The 19,604-nt window shown below is 45.2% G+C and overlaps 1 protein-coding gene across 1 annotated transcript; it reads left to right on the top strand.

Annotated features, from left to right (window-relative positions):
* The first annotated feature begins 1,801 nt into the window (after positions 1 to 1,801).
* On the top strand, positions 1,802 to 18,192 carry Abhd4 (abhydrolase domain containing 4, N-acyl phospholipase B). Its single transcript, XM_042686439.1, has 7 exons — positions 1,802 to 1,887; positions 5,814 to 5,902; positions 8,771 to 9,143; positions 9,301 to 9,455; positions 12,038 to 12,149; positions 15,265 to 15,451; positions 16,724 to 18,192. Exons 1-7 carry the CDS (start codon positions 1,826 to 1,828, stop codon positions 16,811 to 16,813), a joined length of 1,068 nt encoding a protein of 355 aa, XP_042542373.1. The 5' UTR covers positions 1,802 to 1,825; the 3' UTR covers positions 16,814 to 18,192.
* Positions 18,193 to 19,604: the final 1,412 nt, after the last annotated feature.

The following is a 19,604-nucleotide window of genomic DNA, read 5'->3' as shown; positions in this document are numbered from 1 at the left end:
AATTGTAAACCCCTAAATTCTGCAAATGGCAGTTCTCTTAAAATTTAAACAATCAGTTTAACTTGGGTAACAAGAATGAAGAAATCTCAGAATTTCCTGGGTTCTTCAAAACAACTAAAGAAAAATGCCTGGGTAAGCCCCTCCTCAATATCATTTTCTTTCACTCATCATTTTTTTTTTTTTTTAAGTTATAGGCAAGACAAGGTAGGGAGACAACAATATTAGAGAATGTGGGACTGCTGGTCCTTGGGTCAGAAGGTGAGAAATGTGTGTTTTGTTTTGTTTCTTTTTTGCTGTCATGGGTCCTGAATTCTGGGTCTGGGCACTGTCCCTCAGTTCTTCAGCTCAAGGCTAGCACTCTACCACTTGAGCCACAGTGCCACTTCGGGCTTTTTCTGCTTATGTTGTGCTGAGGATAGAACCCAGGGCCTCATGCCTGCAAGGCAAGCACTCTACCGCTGAGCCACCTTCCCAGCTCTCTCACCCATATTTTACTCTAGTCCAGTTTTGTTTTCTTAATTTTTTTGTTTTTTATTTTTTATTATCTTTAAGTAGTTGTATAAAGGGGTTTTAATTCAACGTGTCAATTTGTAGGAATAATGCATCTTGATCAATGTCATGCTTTCTATTATTCTCCCAGTCTAGTTTTAATCTAACCAAAGAGATTACCTGAAAATGGACAACTCCAGAGCTCTAAGAACCTGTTTACTATCAAGTGATTTCTGCAGTCAGCTTCAAGACTTGGCCCCCATGCTGAGCCAGCCTGAAAGGCATTCAGAGTCTCTGGGTGAAGCCAGCCACCTTACCTCCCACACCCCCACACCCACCCCAGACCCAGCCTTATCAATCAGCCTTCCCAGCTGCCCCTTTTCTGTCCCAAACTCAAGGGCTGGAAAATGCCTTGGGATCACACATCTCCAGAGTGGAAAAATGGTCCTCTTGGCAGATACTAACTATCTTGTTTTAGGGCTGCAAATAAAATACAAGATGTTGTTATACTCCAAAGATTGCATTGAACTCACTTATTCTTGTTTTTTTGTTTTTGTTTTTTTTTTGGGGGGGGGGGGTCCGGTCGTGGGGCCTGAACTCTGGGCCTGGGCGCTGTCCCTCAGCTCTTCAGCTCAAGGCTAGCGCTCTACCACTTGAGTCACAGCACCACTTCCGGCTTTTTTCTTTTTGCTTATGTGGTGCTGGGGAATCGAACTCAGGGCCTCAGGCATGCAAGGCAAGCGCTCTACCACTGAGCCACCTTCCCAGCCCCTGAACTCACTTATTCTTGAAAATGGGTTTCTTTCATCTAAAATTCAAATTTCCTTAGGCGTTTTTTTAATTTTTAATTTTAGAAATCTGGCGATCTACTTGGAGTACAAACCACCAAGCCCTTTATAGGCGTAAGCCATGTCTCCACAAACATGTTAAACATCCCACTGGATGGAACACGGAGTAGGGGGAGAGGGAGATGTCAGGGAAGGGAGCTACAAAAGAAATCGAAAGAGTGTGAGGGCCTGTGAACTTAATTGCGTTGTTTCTTGCAAAATTATGAATTAATTATTATGGAGCTCCTGTGAGAGTCTGGGGTTTTCATAACCACCTATCTCTGTGCACTGTCTTCCTAATGTGTGAGCAGGATTACTGTCCAACGCAGACGACGCCCCCAAGTCATCCCTGCTGCGACACTTGTGGGTCGTGCAGGACAGAGGGCCAGGGCGAGGTTCGTTCACCACCCTGCTCCCGGTTGCACCTCGGGCCCGGGCGCGCGCCGGCCACGCCCCCTTTGTTACCCGATACTTTTCTGGGTCAGCTGGTGCTGGCGTCAGGAGGAGGGATGGGCTGGCTCTGCTCGACCCGGCAGGGCTTGTTTACTATGGCTGACGATCTGGAGCAGCAGTGAGTTAATCCTGTCTCTTTCTTTCTCCCTCTCTTGTCTCTCTGGGCCTTCATCCTGGGACTCTGTGACTGAGGATCAGTTTTTAAGACACCTTCCCGCCTTTCCGTTTTCAGGTCGGCTTCCAGGGAGGGCTGGGGGTTGCATCTGCTTGCTGTGCTTTAAGCCCAGAAGAGGCGGTGGCAGAGACAGGGCAGCGATGGTGGGTGAGCTTGCTTGCAGTTCAGGGATTCTGACTTTCTACTTACGTCTTCACCACTCGTTCTCCCTTCCTTCGCCTCCGGCGTCAGGTTTAGTGGTAAGGTGCAAGGGGTGAGCTTGCTTCCCGCCCCCCACCCCTCCTCACTCCGCAAACAAATGGATGCGATGCAGATGTGGGGGTAGTTGCTGAGGTGCTTGTCTCGACTTGCTCTGGGTCACAGTGGTGCGGGTGAAAGGGGCTCCCTCAGCCCGTTGGGTAATGGCGTGGGAAGAAGCAGAAGGCTTCAGGGCGTTGGGAATGGAGTGCAGTTTCTTTGGTTCTCGCCCACCAAGGCACGTTGCTATTTGCAATCCTAACTGGAGATGTTTTTAATCGTTATGTTGACATAACACAGTGGTCTCAGCATTTGGTTTGTGAAATGTGGGAGGTTTCTATTTTCATCACTGACCCAAGGGCATCCATCAAGTTTGGGATGCCACCTGTAGGTGGTGTGACTAGCAGTTGGAAGTCTGGTAGGGGCAAAGAAAAGTTGCTTAGGGGGAGAATGACTCAGCTTCAGCCAAGCCTTGGTTTCACCGGAACAGGGCCTTCCCTGGACCCAGTATTCAACCTCCAGACCTGTAGAACTGATAGCTGCAAAAGTTTATGAAAAATAGCTTCCTGGACTGAAGAAACTGTACAGAAGAGTGCTGCTTTTCAAAGATAACTTTTCAGAGTGGAAACATGCAGTGACTTAGGGGAGGAATATTCAAGTCTGAAAGGGATATAGGCCATTTAGCTCCATTTTACAAATAAGCTGATGCCCAATGAAAATAAGGAGCCTTGACTATGATCACAGAAGTGTAGAAGATTCTCTCTCAACATAGAACCCTTTCCACTTTACCTCCACCAGGATGGACAAGCGACCACCTTGGCCAGTCCAAGTTCATGACTAAGTGGTTTCTGTGCTCCTTGCTTCCATTTCACATCATAGCCTTTATCTCCCTAATAGTGTTGAGTAGAGACAGTATGCCAGGCACCACTTCCTGTTCTTCAACTGTAACAGATTGGGTGAAAAAAGGAAAGCAAATAAGTCTCCCCTAAGGAATATCTTATCTGCTTAGGAGACTATGGTGCTGTTCATGGGACAGCATTTCTCCTGAGCTCTACTTTGGGCAGTTGCAGGGAGTATAGAGTTTGGATGTCATCATCTGACTTAGTCTTCATGGTATGCAGAGAAAGTCTGTGTCTTTAGACTTGGGCCAAATTCTATGGTCTTAATCTCCATACTTCAAGCCAACAAGCAATTCCAGTGGAATGTTACAAGGGTTCTGAGTCTCCCTAGGAAGAGACAGATGGAGATAATACCACATCCCACTAAAGCCATCAGGGGTACCACTCCCAATGGCAGCACACATTGGGAGTTGCTACTTGCAAGTCAGTGGGAATATAGACAGGTTATGATTTAGCTGAGGGAAAAAATGTTTTTTGTTTTTTTTTTTAAATTTTTTTTGGGGTCCGGTCGTGAGGCCTGAACTCTGGGCCTGGGCGCTGACCCTCAGCTCTTAGCCCGGAAAAAATGTTTATCTTGGGCGGGCTGGGAAGGTGGCTCAGTGGTAGAGTGCTTGCTTTGCATGCGTTAGGCCCTGGGTTCGTTTCCTCAGCACCACATAAGCAAAAAGAAAAAAAGCCAGAAGTGGCACTGTGGCTCAAGCGGTAGAGCGTTCGCCTTGAGCTGAAGAGCTGAAGGACAGCCCATAGGCCCAGAGTTCAGGTATACGACTGGCAAAAAAAAAAAAAAAGAGTTTATTGTGGCTAGGTTTTATTCTATACACTCTAGATATGAATTCAGGGCCTGGCACCTGCTAAACAGGTGCTTGCTGGAACATTTGAGCTATGCCTCTGTCCCTTTTTAGTTTCAGTTATTTTTCAGATAGAATTTTCTGCTCTTTTTCCTGGTTGGCCTTGGGATGTGATCCTCCTACCTATGCTTCCCACTTACCTAAGATCAAAAGCATATAACACTTGCCCTAGTTGAAAGAGAGCCTTGTTAGCTTTTGTGGCTGGCTTGGTGTAGCTTCCTTTAAAAATGAGGATACTGATACAGAAAGACTAAATGATGTGCCCATACTCAGACTACTGTTAAGTAGCAGTATTTAAATTAGAACTCTAGTCTTCTGGCTTTAAAGAATACCTTTCAGAAAAGAGGAACAGGTAAAAATGTGATTAGGTACTGTAAAAGTTTGTGCATGGCCTGGAGAAGCTGATGGTTGAAGGTCCAGGGAGTAACTTACTTAGAAACTCAGTTTTGAGATTTGGGTCTACTTCCTGCCTTTTTCTAACTTGCTCTATGACTTCTGTAGGCATCAGTTTGCTGACTTGTAAAAAAGTGAAGCTGAGCTGGGTACCAGTCACTCACCTGAAATTGTAGCTACTCAGGAGGCTAAGATCTGAGAACCAAAGTTCAAAGCCAGCACAGGCAGGGAAGTCCTTGAGAATCTTATTTACAGTTAATCAGCAAAAAGCCAGAAGTGAAACTGTAGGTGCCAATCTTGAGTGCAAAAGTTAAGAGACAATGACTAGGTCCCAAGTTTAAGCCCCAGTACTGGAAGAAGAGGAAAGAGGAGGAGAAGGAGGAGAAAAGGGAAGAAAGGAAGGAAAAAAGTTGAACTAGATGACTTCTAAGGAAACAGTTTAATCTAATCTAAAACTTTCTGTTTCCAACAATGCAAAAGGGTGTCCCGTGTGCAGAATGGGGTTGGTAATGGTTTTCCCATGGAAAACCTCTGCCTTGATCATGCTGACATCATCGGCCACTCCTGCAGCTGTTGGCATCGGTCCTCTCACCCCCTTCATTCACCCAGAGAGAGTCCAAGAGAAGAGAAATTCTATATAGGATGGAAAAGGAAGAATAAAAACTAATTCATTGAGCATCTAATTTGTGGTGGCCATCTGGTAAGGTCTCTTACATATCTAAATGCATAAAGTTAGGCCAAAGTTAGTACTGCCGTTGAGGTCTAGAAGTTGTCTTTATTCCAAAGCTGATGATTGAACCTCTACTCTGCAATGATTTAAGTTATTGGGTTTGAAGGAGAAAGCGGATGGATTCATTTTTACTGTGTTTCAGTCTGGAAAACAAAGGTTAAAGGTAGCTGTAGCCTGTTTGTGAATCACACCTGGACTCGAACCCAGGTCTGACTTCCAGTTCTCTGCATGCCCTACTCCATGTTTAGGGTAGGCTGATTACCTGAAGGCCCAGTTGACACTGGCACAGTGAAGCATATTTCTAGAAGTTTGGAAGAAGGCCAGGAGAGCAGGAGGTATGAGAATTTATCTGTTCTGCCCCAAAGGAACAGCTTGTCCTGGAGAAGGTTTAAAAAAAAAAAAAAGGAACTATTGGTTAAAAGTTGCTTTCTCTCCTTTTTAATCTCTTTGAACATAAACTGATAGCCAGTAACAAAAGGGGAGTGGTAAATAAGATACTAAATATGAAAAGGGCTTATAAAAGGTATTGTATACATGGTGTTCTAAATATCTGCTAAAACAAGGGACACATTGTTGATAGCCATTTGCCAGGAAAGAGTAACAAACTATCAGGCAGTGAGGCTATTGCTGTGGCCTCAATGGGCAGGCTTCCTGAGGCTGGGAAACACTCTGTTCCCTGAAAACTTGTAGCCATCAGCAAAGCTAAGCACCTGTTTCCTTTCCAATGTTGCCAATAAGCATCTCTGTGTCTCCCTGTTCCAGGCCTCAAGGCTGGCTGAGTAGCTGGCTGCCCACTTGGCGCCCCACTTCTATGTCCCAACTGAAGAATGTGGAAGCCAAGATCCTTCAGTGTAAGTAGAAGGGACAGCCTTTACCTCTCAATCAGGAAGGTCTAAGAAGGATCCAGGGTCAACCCAGAGTTGGGTACACCTAGCCCACTGATCCTTACTAACCATGGGTAGGATGGGAAAAGGACACATCAATGACTTGAGAGGAAATTCACATGACAGACGCCATATTCCCTAGTAGGAGTTCCTTAGCTTCTCCCTAGCCATATGTTAGGTTTTGCCACATCCTATAGCTTCACCTCAAACCCTATACATACTGCTGTCTGTACACACACAAATTTGTTCCTCTCCTCTTCCCCCCTCTATCTCTTCTTCCTGTTCACTTGTTCTCTCTCTCTCCATTTTTCATTTGTACTTTTTTTTTGGGGGGGGGGGGTTGGTCATGGGGCTTGAATTCTGGGCCTGGGCACTATCCCTCAACTCTTCAGCTCAAAGCTAGTGCTCTACCACTTGAGCAGAGCTACCTCTGCTTTTCTGGTGGTTAACTGCAGATAAGAGCCTCACGGACTTTCTTGCCTGCTGTCCTTGAACCATGATCCTCAGATCTAAGCCTCCATAGTAGCTAGAATTACAAGCATGAGCCACCAGCACCCAGTGCATTCTCACTTTTTTATACTAGTATCTCTCTTTTGTGCTGCTCTATCTCTTTCTCATGTTGGTACTGGTGCTTGAACTCAGTATCTAGGTGATGTCCTGTCATTTTTCACTCAAGTCTGGTGCTCTACCACTTGAGCCACAGCTTCAATCTAGATTTTTGTTGTTGTTTGTGATGGTTATGGGACTTGAACTCTGGGCCTGGATGCTGTCCCTCAGCTCTTCAGCTCAAGGCTAGAGCTCTACCACTTGAGCCACAACTCCACTTCCGGTTTTCTGCTGGCTTATTGGAGGTAAGAGTCTCATGGACTTTCCTCCCCAAGCGGCTTTGAACCTTGAACCACAATCCTCAGATCTCAGCCTCCTGAATAGCTAGGATTACAGGCAAGAGCCACAGCACCCGGCTTCAATCCAGATTTTTGATGGCTAATTGGTGATAAAAGTCTCATAGCCTTTCCTGCCCAGGCTGGCATTGAACCATGACCATCAGATATCAGCCTCCTGAGTAGTTAGGATTACAGGTATGAACATACCAGGCTCTCCTCTCTTTTAAACACATAGTTAAGGACTGGGAAGGTGGATCAGCGGTAGAGTTTGCCATGCATGCATAAGGCCCTGGGTTCAATTCTTCAGCACCACATAAGCAAAAAAAAAACAGAAGTAGCTCTGTGGCTCAAGTGATAGAGCACTAGCCTTGAGCTGAAGAGCTGAGGGACAGAGTCCAGACCCAGAATTCAGGCCCCATGACAGGCAAAAAACAAAACAAAACAAAACACATAGTTAAGCACGTCTTCATTTCTCACCTCTGACCCAAGGACTAGCAGTCCTACATTCTCTAATATTGCTGTCTCCTGTGTTCTACCTTGTCTTGGCCCATAATTACTTGTTTATCAAAGAACTTTGGAACTCACAGCTGGCTCTCATGTGTAGCGTTACATAGGTACAAGTCATCCCATAAGCAGTAGTAGCCATTGGCTCAAATAAGACCCATGGGCTAAGTCTCTTATGCTTCTTCTATAATCATTCCTACCTGCCCTAGTCATAGCTATCTTCTATCTTTGGACCTGAGTAAGTACAGCTACAGAACAGCCAGGGCTTTCAAGCCTTTGTCCAGGACCCAGGCATCTCTGTGTCTAAGAGGAATAAGCTCAAGTCTCAGTCAACTCCCATCACATCCTCCACTAGACCACAGTTCTGTTCATCTGTCATGCCCCAAGCACACATAGGTCAAGAGCAATGCTATAAGAGCATGTGGTGCCAGGGTGTTAGTGTCACTGCAGGTCCCAAGGGAGCTGAACACATAGGCTAGAGAGATATGATAGCTATAGACTAAATGCTCTACATACTGTGCTTGGATTTGAACTCTTCAAGTGGTGTTGCATAAAAGAAAAAAAAAAGATCCTGACATTTATTTAATCCAAATGTCTATTCAAGTCTCTTGCTATAGGAAGAGAGATCAGACTTCTAAATACTAAAAGGACAATTGGGGATTTATAGCTAAGGGGCAGGATAAATGGGGGCAATGGATGGAAAATTACTAACTGGAGACATCAAAGATAGAGAAGTTTTTACTAAACTGATTAAAGATTCTTACTGAAGGTCAAGGACTTTGACTTTAAAGGCAGAGGATGAAGAATTTGATTAGATGAAAAGAGCAAGGAGAAGCTGGCTGGTGGTGGCTTATATCTATAATCCTAGCTCCTCAGAAGGCTGAGAACTGAGGATCATGGTTTGAAGCCAGCCTGGGCAGGAAAGTCCGTGAGACTTTTTTTGGGGGGGTAAGAGGGGTGGTCCAGTCGTGGGGCCTGAACTCTGGGCCTAGGCGCTGTCCCTCAGCTCTTCAGCTCAAGGCTAGCGCTCTACCACTTGAGCCACAGCGCCACTTCCAGCTTTTTTTCTTTTTGCTTATGTGGTGCTGAGGAATCGAACCCAGGGCCTCAGGCATGCAAGGCAAGCGCTCTACCACTGAGTCACCTTCCCAGCCCCACCCCCACCCCCAGACTCTTATCTCCAATTATCACCCAAAGAACCAGAAGTGGAAGTGTAGCTGTGGCTCAAGGACCAGGCCCAACGGGGGGGGGGGGGGGGGGGGGGGGCCGGGGCGCAGAGATGAATGAAGAAGAGAGCTGCTCAAAGGAGCTAGCCTAAACTTTGGCCAAGGAGAGTCTTTGCAGAAGGGAAGAGCTAAGGAATGTTGTGAAGGGTCCAGGAGTGTGGAGAAGGGGGGAAAAAACCCCACAGCCTTATTGGTTTACCCTGCGCTTCGTTTATCCCCAGGTCTCCAGAACAAGTTTCTGGCCCGCTATGTATCCCTTCCGAACCAGAACAAGATCTGGACAGTAACTGTGAGCCCTGAGCAAAAGGACCGCACCCCTCTGGTGATGGTGCATGGCTTCGGGGGCGGCGTGGGCCTCTGGATCCTCAACATGGATTCCCTGAGTACCCGCCGCACACTGCACACCTTTGATCTGCTCGGCTTTGGCCGAAGCTCAAGGCCAACATTCCCAAGGGACCCAGAGGGAGCTGAAGATGAGTTTGTGACTTCTATAGAAACATGGCGGGAGACGATGGGAATCCCCAGCATGATCCTTCTGGGGCACAGCTTGGGAGGATTTCTGGCTACTTCTTACTCTATCAAGTACCCTGAAAGGTAAAGAAGACCCACCCTCTTCCTCATGACTCCTAGCTCGCTGGGAAGTTTCCAGAGTTCATTTCTAATAGGTCTCTATCTCCCAAGCAGTTTAAGTACTATGATACCTTCAAGTAAGTAAATACAACATATTTTCCTTTCTCCTCCTTTGATGCAGAGTTAAACACCTTATACTGGTGGACCCATGGGGTTTTCCTCTGAGACCAACTGACCCCAGTGAGATCCGTGCACCTCCAACCTGGGTCAAGGCTGTGGCATCTGTCCTGGGACGTTCTAATCCATTGGCTGTCCTTCGAGTTGCTGGGCCCTGGGGTGAGTAATCTGCAAATAAGAAAATTCTACTAAGACCAAAGTTGTCCCAGTTAACCAAGCTCCACTACACATCTTTTCCCACCATCCCTATTTATTCATAAAAAGTGGGGCTGGGCCTACCATCATCACAAAGTTATTAAATCTGGATCCAATATCTTTGCTTAGGGTCCCAGAAAGGTTCTTTTTCCTTAGTCTGCATGGAAAAAGTTTTCCTGTGCAAGGAACAAGTAGGGCAGAATACCTAGTCCATACCTTGGCAAAGCCCTAGAAAGAGCTGAGTGCTATGAAGGGACTTTTCTGCTGCACATGTGGGTCTGTGGGACAGCCTATTACAGATTCAGTTGCAGGGCCCAACACTGATCTCATTCCCATCACTCAGCACCTGCAGCAAGGAGGGGTCAGAACCTGAGCCTCCATCACAACCCAAAGTGGTAAGCCCTCTGAACCATGCACTGCTCTACACAAATACCAATTCTTATCTGTTCTGGGTCACTTCACACTAAGTAATAGTCAGCAAATCCTTTGAGTAATATAGAAGGCAGTGGAGTGGGGAATAGGCAGCCATAGTGAACAGGAGAAATAGCTCCAGCCTTCTCATCTCACACTATCCATATCAAACTCTCCCCACTGTGGAGGGAATGAGAAGGGAAAATAAGTAAATAAAAAGAAAAATTAATTAATTAATAAATAAAAGTTCCCTTTATTGAAAAGGTGGGTGACCCCTCTTTTATACTTATGGCTAATATTTATATAGTAATGGTCATTGCTCAATATTGTGAGCAATGAGGGCTGAACAAAAGTTATCTATGTGGCCCTTCCAAAAAAATAAAATAAAATAAAATGGCCAACTATCAGTGGCTCATGCCTGTAAGCCTAGCTACTCAGGAGGCTGAGATCTGAGGGTCATTGTTTATAGTCAGCTCAAGCAGAAAAGTCTGTAAGACTCTTATCTCTAATTAACCACTAAAAAATACTAGAAGTGGAGGTATAGCTCAAGTGGTAGAGCACCAGACTTGAGCAAAAAACACTAAAGGACAAGGGAGGGTGAATATGTTGAAGTAATGACACAGATCAAGATGCATTGTATTCATGAAGTGCTTTGTTAAATAGCAAAAACAAAAAAAATAGATAACCAAAAAATTAAGAAAAATGAGGGAAAAGGTGGGTTAGGAGTGGTAGGTGAGAATGTTGAAAAGGGTGACATTGATCAAAATACACTTTTCATAAACTGCTTTCTTGAATGGCAACTCCTTTGCAAAACTACTAAAAGATAATAAAAATATTCAAAAAATGAAAAATTAAAAAAGGAAGAAAAGCTAAGGGGCAGCACCCAGTCCCTGTTCAAGACCCAATACCAACACACACACACACACACACACACACACACACAAGAATGGCTCCAAATGGGGAGTGGGGTAGAATGAACATCTGAACAGAAGTGAGGAGTTTCGGAGTTTTGGAAGAGTCTAGCAGGAGTCACAGGTGCCAAAGAGGGAGCAAGTGGAAAGAAGATTAAGTCAGGGTCTCCAATCCCATGGATTCTAGCAGACTCTATATCCTTTTCCAAGAGTCTACCTGCTCTAACCACTCTCCCTTTTTCTGGCCTTAACTCTGGCCAGGCCCATGCAGGGCACAGGAGCTGTTATAGTTCACTGATTGGCTGTCAGCCATGGATGGCTGTGCTAGGAGAAGAGGGCAGAACTGGTGGATAGTCTCATTGTACCTTCCACCCACTTCTCACAGAGTAAAAGCCACAAGGGAGAGAGAGATAAGTTGATCAGTAGACCCAATTTTCACAGTCTGTGTTTGGGTTCCCCACTGCTTGTATAAAGTAAAGAAAGGTGAAAGAACAGATTGTTCTAACTCAGCACTGAGTCTGGGACACCAGCGTTGTTAAGTCACCTGTATTCTGTTACAGACCTGAAAATGAGAGGGCTCTTGGGAAGTGGTATGGTTTCATCCGCTACCTTCAGAAGATTAAAGGCCATAAGGGTCCAAGAGAGAAAGAGAACCTAGCACAGACTGTAAAGGAAAAGTATCTCATCCATAGACAAGTGGAGCTTGTGATCCTTATAGGAAAAGACCATGGGACTTCAAAATAATCTGGTTCTTCTGATGTTAGTCTGTCTCTGTTTCTTTGGTAACCAGTCTGTCATTTGAAGTCACCTGGAACTTCCCATCAGACTTCTACACTCTTGTCTCCCTAATGTTAAATGCATAAAGCAGGCAGGGCACTTGTGGTTTACACCTGTAATCCTAACTAATCAAGAGGCTGAGATCTGAGGATCATGATTCTTATCTCCAATTTACCACCAAAAAACTAGAAGTGGAGCTGTAGTTCAAGTGGTAGAGCACTAGCCTTGAGTAAAAAAGCTCAGGGGCAGCACTTAGCCCCTGAGTTCAAGCCCCAGGACCAACACACACACACACACACACACACACACACACACACACAAATTTGTAAAGCAAATAAACCCTTAGAAATAGCATTTGATTATGTTTGTTTAAATGTATATAGACAGAATTCTTATTCACACACACCCAAACTATCTACTCCATGTTTGTTTTTAAACCTCTCTCAGGGCCTGGCCTGGTGCAGAGATTTCGGCCTGACTTCAAGCGCAAGTTTGCAGACTTCTTTGAAGATGACACCATATCAGAGTATATCTACCACTGCAACGCGCAGAACCCCAGGTGAGGGTCCCAGGGTCAGCTTGGGACAGACACTTTTCAGAGATAAAACCAGCTGCAGAGTGAAGTGCTTTATTTCTTCTTCCACAAAGTACTGACTCAGAAGAGCACAGGCACCATCAGATCATTTCCAGAGTTCCCGAGGGATGGACACAGACTGTGTAGAAGATAATAGATTAATTAAGCTTGTTGACCATCTCTAGAGGAAAGCTCTCCCCTCTACCCTAGAGATAAATGGTTGGCCTGAGAAGCCTATGGGAAAATTTCCCAAAAAATCCTTTTTACTTTTTGCTGAAAACATAATATAACTATTTTTTTTTAATTTTTTTAAAACAGGCATATGTAGTATTTTTTATTTGCTTATTTTTATTAACATATATTAGCTATATGGGGAAGGATTTCATTGTGACATTTCTCCAAATGTTATATACGGGCTTTTTAGTTTGTTTGTTTGTTTGTTTTGTTTTGATGTGGGTGTATATATGCCAGTCATGGGGTTTGAACTAAGGGCCTGAGTGCTGTCACTCAGCTTTTTTTGCTTAAGGCTGATGCTCTACCACTTGAACCACAGTTTCATTTTTTTTGTGTGTGTGGATAATTGGAGGTAACAGTCTCACAGACTTCTCTGCCCAGGCTGTCTTCAAACTGTGATCCTCAAATCTCAGCCTCCTGAGTAGCTAGGATTACAGGCATGAGCCATCAGTGCCTGACAATGCATGGTACATGGTATGGTTTAAAAGGCAGAGAGGAGTCTTCACCTGTCACCAACTTGCAGTTCCCAAGGGTACTCCTTATTTTCAAATCTCTCCTCTGACATTGCTTCAGAGAACCTCCTTGCATCAATTCATTTGCATGCACTCACACACATGTGTACAGAACACAGTTCCTGTAAGTAGTATCACTCAGTATAAGAATCTGCATTTAGAGCTGGGAAGGTGGCTCAGTGGTAGAGCACTTGCCTTGCATGCCTGAGGCCCTGGGTTTGATTCCTCAGCACCACATAAGCAAAAAGAAAAAAGCCAGAAGTGGCGCGGTGGCTCAAGTGGTAAGAGCGCTAACCTAGAGCTGAGGGACAGCACCCAGGCCCAGAGTTCAGGCCCCACGACCGGACCCAAAAAAAAAGAATCTGCATTAAACTTAATTTTGTGCACTTTGACATAACTTACCATTGTGGCAGAAATTCCTTTACTTCTTTTGATGGTGTTGAGAAGTTCCTGTACTCATACCATAGGCCCTGCAGACTTGCTGGCTTAGTCTTGGCAGTATTGACAGCAGGAGAAAGCCAGGGAGGTAATCTTGCCCTGTAGCAATGCCTTGTGAGACTGAGACTGACTCTGCAGTGGTGACATCTTCTAGAGGCTTCACCTTGAGCTGCAGGATCCAGAAGCATTGTCTCAACTCTTCACACCTGTCTAGGTCACCCAGGGGAACCCCAAGTTGTGAAGAACAACTCAGTGAGACAACTCACTGAGTTGTTGAGACAACTCAGTGTTGTCTCAAACCAGGGCAGCTTTTAGGCAGTGTGGGAGCTCAGCTAATGGAAGGGTCTAGTTAAGCAATGCTGTAGAAACTTTAAGCAGTGAATTCAGGCAGCCCTAGCTTCCTGCTCCTGGTTCTTACCAGGCCCACACAAGGCCCCACTGGCTCAACTTGGGCCCTCTCCCCAGAACCTGTTCCATTCTAGACTGAGTTTGTAGAATCTAAACCATAGAATAATCTTGCTTCTTACTTATGTCCTGGGTAAAGTAGACATGATAGTAGGATAACTAGCTCCCATTTGTTCACCCTCAATACCATTATTTGCATTTATAACTCCATGAGTTTTTGTGTTGTTTTGGGGCTGGTCCTGGGCACTGTCCTTAAGCTGTTTTTGCTCAAGGCTAGTGCTCTATCACTTGAACCACAGCTCCTCTTCTGGCTTTTTGTTGGTGAATTGGAGATGAGAATCTCATGGTCTTTCCTTGCTGGGCTGGCTTTGAACTGTGATCATCAAATCTCAGCCTCCTGAGTAGCTGGGATTGCAGGATGAGGCTCTGGCACTCAGCTTGCTTGTTAGTTATAATGGAAAAGCTCATGGCAACTCTGATCAGTCTCTCAGAAAACAAGAAATCGAGCCAAAGGGAAAAATGTTTAATGAGAACTTACTTCACTTCACCTAAACTTCAAAGCTTTGTTTGTATTGTCATTTTGTTAAACATGACCTAATGCAATGAGTATAACCTCTAGCTTGGAAATGAGAAAATTAAAATATATTCTTCTGATTACCTGATTTCCTAAGAAAAATTCATGTCTGTCAGATAGCAAAATCCATGACTTATCATGGATTTATCATGTTCCAATGTCTTAAGGAAAAGTTTTTAGCTTCTGGTAGCCTAGGCAGAATATATTTACACTGAACAATAGAGCCTAGGAGTGGCCATAGTTCCCATTCTCCCCTAACTCACTCTCCAGCTATAGACTGACCTGGAAAGCTGGTCCCTGCCCCAGCCTTACAGATACCTCCCACATGACCCCAGTGCACTCTACGTAAGGAGACAACCAAGAAGGAAAGCAGATGAACTGGCATTTGTTGCTTCTCTCTTAACAGAACTGCTGCTTGCCCAGTCCTCATAAGGCTGATTGGTAATCCAGAAATCTCCTTAGGAGATCCTATTCACTGCTCTATTTCTCACTCTTCAGGGTACACTTCAAATGAATTCTCCCTCCCCCCTAATCTGTGTTCTCCATAGCTCTCACTACACTTTCATGATTCTCAGGACGTTTTACATGAATTCTTACTCCTGTGATTTCATCATTTAACGCCTAAACACGTGCTATAGTAGGGCAACTACCCTATCTGTCCTGTTCCTATGGCCCTTCATCTAGCCAACTAACACCCCAGCATGACATACAATATTTGGTTAAATAAGTAATAATTCATTCTGATGGATAGCACTGTAGGGTTTGACCTATGGAATTTTACTCATCTCCTAATGTTACTGATATTCAATGAGCCAGTTCTAGGCCTTCAGAAAAGTACAAAAGTATTGCTCTAGCCTCTGAAGAGACCAAGAAGTAGACATTTTCTGCTGCCAGAATTGTTGTATTGATTGCCTTTAACCTGTTTTGCTTCTGCCAGTGGTGAAACAGCTTTCAAAGCCATGATGGAGTCATTCGGCTGGGCTCGGCGTCCCATGTTGGAGAGAATTCACTTAATTCGAAAAGATGTGCCCATCACAATGATCTATGGGGCAAACACCTGGATAGACACCAGTACAGGGAAAAAGGTGAAGATGCAGCGGCCAGATTCCTATGTCCGAGACATGGTACGTTGACCCATCCATTTGAGTCATGAATCAAATGCCAGCATATTGATTGACTGTTGGTCAATCAACTCTTAGCCCTGGGAAGGGGGGAGAGGGAAAGCTGGAGAGGATAATTAGAGTGAGGTGAAAATGAGCAGACTGAGATGAGTCAGTGGGTGGGTTTGGCAAGTATGGCTCTATCTGTAATGTCACAAATAGGGGCTTCTGGCTAGCTGGCTGCTGGTGTCTTCATGCCTGTAATCCTAGCTGAGATTTAAGGATCAAGGTTCAAAGTCAGCCTGGGCAGGAAAGTCTATGAGATTCTTTTCTTCAGTTAACCATCAAAAAGCCAGAAATGGAGGTGTGGTTGAAGTGGTAGAACACCAGTCTTGAGAGAAAAAGCTAGGGGAGAGCACCCTGACCCTGAGTTTAAACCCCAGTACAGGCACAAAAAAAAAAAAAAGAAAGAAAGAAAGAAAGAAGGAAAGAAGAGAGAAAAGAAAGAAAGAAAAGAAAAAGAAAGAAATGACAAGCTGCAGGGTTTTGTTTTGTTTTGGTTTTGAGGAAAGGGTTGTTGGTCATGGGATTTGAGCTCTGGGCGTGGGTGCTGTCCCTCAGCTCTTTAGCTCAAGACAAGCATTTCACGCTTGAGCCACAGTGCCACTTCTGGTTTTCTGGTGGTTAATTGGAAATAAAGAGTCTCATAAACTTTCCTGCCTGTGCTGGCTTTGAACTGTGATCCTCAAATCTCAGCCTCCTTAGTAGCTAAGATTACAGGTGTGAGCCACAAGTGCCCACCTAAAATGACAAGTTTTTATTAAAGTAGCCAGCTATATGCTGCCACTTCAACCTCCCCAACACCTCTCCCCATAATCCTACCCAAAACTGAAGCCAGGAGCAGTGGAATAAGTAGAGTCCACTATGAACACTTCCTACTATACTTCTACCTCCCCTTTTCTCTTGCCACCCCCACTTCACTGCCAGTGAGGATGCTCAACTTGACTGCCAATCATAGGCTCTAGTTAACTGGGCCTTTGGCTGAAAGGAGCCAGGCAGAGCAGAGCTCATGTAGAAGGAAAGACCCAGGGGATGGCTAAAGAAGTAACACAGGGTATTGTGATCCAAGTCCCACTGGAAAGCACAAACTCTAGGAAGAAAGGTGGAGCTGGGGGGCGGGGGGAGGGAGGAGGAAGAAAAGGGGCAGGCAAGTCTGAGGGGAGAAGAAATTGGTGGTATAGCTTTCCAACCCTGGGATTAAAGAGTGTTCTACCCTGGTGGGTCCTCTCTCCACAGGAAATAGAGGGTGCATCGCACCATGTCTATGCTGACCAGCCACACATCTTCAATGCCGTGGTGGAGGAGATCTGTGACTCGGTTGATTGAGCTGCTCTCACTAGAGGAAGAGGAGAAAGCCAGAGAGTCACTCTTGTCTCCCTCTCTGCTTAGTCACCCCTTCTGTCCTTTCCTCACCAACTAACATGTGCCAGCCAGGCAGAGTCTTGGGCTGTCCCCAAGATAGGACCACACTGAATAAGAGCACTCTTGATCCTATGCTGAGGGCAAGAGGCAGAAGCCACAAGAAGCCTTGAACTCCCCAACCTAGGGAAGAATGAAAAGAATTGCCCAAGGCCACCCCATTATGCCCACACCATGTGTTAGCAGTTAGTCATTATGAAGAGATTGCATCGAGCCATGTTGCCTCTGTGTGTGGCCTTCCTTCCTATGGGCAGAGAAGAGCTCCTAACGGCCTTTCTTTCCTAACACTAGAGTGTTTCTGGGAATGGGTTCTATGCAAGAACATCTTTCTATATCACTCCTCACCTCTGTCCAGGATTTGGTTGAGATCTGGTACCACTTACCTACCAAAAGCAGGCCCTAGATTTCCATTTATCTGCAGAGTTCCACTCCATGACCTAAAAGGTCATCTCTCAAGTCCTCATCGGCAGATGAAGGAAACAGTTTAGATACGACATAACACACTTCTGTGATATGAATTCTGGAACCCAGGACTACATGTGGTTGCAGACTTGATTTGCTAAGGCTTGAGACAGACACCATTGTCATGGGCTGATCCTACTCACTGTCTAAATTCAAGCCTTTCTTTGCCCCCCTGTTCTAGCCCTGTTAAACAGGCATGCTCTTCTCATGCTCCGTGTCTTGCTCTTGGTGGCAAAAGCTGAGTACACTCAAATAATCTTTCCTTGCCCTGTCTTCCTCCCAATGGGAGGACTCTGGGCCTCCCTTTGTGCCTTGGGCCCTGAAGCCCCCATGTAGTGCAGAGATAAGGTGGTTCCTAGTGGAGAGAAGGGAAAAAGACCCTTCCACCCCCGGGCCATGTCCGGATATGCCATGCCCACTAATCCACAGCACTTTTCTACCTGCTCCTAGAGCTGAGGGCCACTGGGAGCCCCTGCCCATGATCCAGTGGGAAGCCTCAAACCCATAGTTCTCTATTCTTAGCAGCCACAAAATGATTTTTACTGCCTGATCCTTCATTCCTGCCTTCTACCCCCTGGTCTCCAGCTCATCCCATCCTCAGATTACCTGTCAGCCCTTTCCAAGGGTCTCATTCCAGATGCTGCTCTGAAGTTCTGGGTAGTAGGCTGGGCCTGGCCCCAGAAGCAGGGCAGCTCCTCCCTGCTCCTTCACTTTTGTAAAGCCAACCCTTTCACCAGAATAGTATTAACTCCTGGTGCTTTGTACTACTGGTCCAGCTGCCTTGGGCTCCTTTTCTATATTAATAAAGAAATGAGTAAAAACTGCTGGTGGTGATGATACTTAATATTGCTCTAAGAAGAGTACTAGATTATACTGGCTTCATACAAGTACATGTGGTGCCATTCAAAGTCATGTTTATCTTCAGAGGCCAGCAGGAACCAATCTCAGCCACCCCTCACACAGTGCAAGAAGACTCGGTCCAGAGCATGGGTGGATCAAGCCTCAATTCATAAGAGGAGAATTAGGCAGAACTAGCTGATCCCCTACGCATTCAGTACCCAATGCTCAGTTCGTCGGTTTCCCTGGCCCTGCTCCCTACAGCCTGCTCTCCAAACTCATCCAGCCTTCGTATCCTCTGGACCTGCCACCCCAGAGACTAGACCTTAATCCCCCTGTTCGGTGTCTCCATCGCACACTCAACCACCCCTTGGGTAAAACTCATAAACATATAGGACTCATAAAGCTCATAAACTTTATGTATAAGCTATGTAAGAACATAAGCTATATAAGAACAAGGGGGTATATTTGGCACATAGATCATAGGGATTTTTGTTTTCTTTTGGCTTTGAGTGGGAGAAGGGGTTACTATTGGTACTGAAGTTTGAATTCAGGGCCCCACACTCTCACTTGGCTTTTCAGTCAAGCCTGGTGTTCTACCATGAGCCACACCTTCACTTGTGGCTTTTTGCTGGTTCGTTGGAGGTAAGAGTCTCATAGAATTTTCTGACTTCCAATTAGGATCCTCAGATCTCAGCCTCCTAAGTAACTAGTATTACAGGTGTGAGCCACCAGTGTTTTGTTTTTTTTTTTTAATAATTTGTATTGTGACTGAGTGATTACATAAATTGCACAAATTTCATAGTATTGTGAGATAGTTTTATTGAGTGAAGAGAAGTGATATATTCCAAGTGTTCAGAAAAGTATTAGAATCATTACAAAAATGTCTACTTTGTGCTATGTAACTTCTAGTAAGCCTAGAGTTTCAGCTCTAACTAGCACATGAAATTACATATTCATGATGAATGTGTAATGATGAAAGAATAGGCAAATGCATCCTGAGATAATCACAAAGCTCTGATCCACCCCAGGATCTTCTGAACATTGCTGTATGGAGGAGAAGAGCAGGTATTTAGAGCTGACTAGATGCATGCCTAGTATTTGGGCTACAATAATGAAGAAACATGGTTCCTACCTTTGTGGGAAATTTGCCTCCTTGAAGAGACACTTAACCAAAGTACCAGATAATTCAACGAAAATTGCAGCTGTGGAGAGATGGGGATAATCTGTTGCAGATGTGGTATCAGCTGAGTCTGAAGGCTAGGAAGGGAGGAATGATGCAAGAAGGGACTGCCTTGGGAGAGAAGGCCCATTGAGGTGGCACTGAAATGTGTCTGGGAAGATTGATATGTAGCCACTTACACAGCCCTCTGACCTTGTGAAGTGTGTGCTCATTCTA

This window comes from Dipodomys spectabilis, unplaced genomic scaffold (assembly GCF_019054845.1).
Source record: "Dipodomys spectabilis isolate Male_0828 unplaced genomic scaffold, ASM1905484v1 ptg000097l, whole genome shotgun sequence".
NCBI lineage: Eukaryota > Metazoa > Chordata > Mammalia > Rodentia > Heteromyidae > Dipodomys > Dipodomys spectabilis.
Note: the sequence above shows the minus strand (reverse complement) of the source record. Positions and strands in the feature narration are given on the sequence as shown.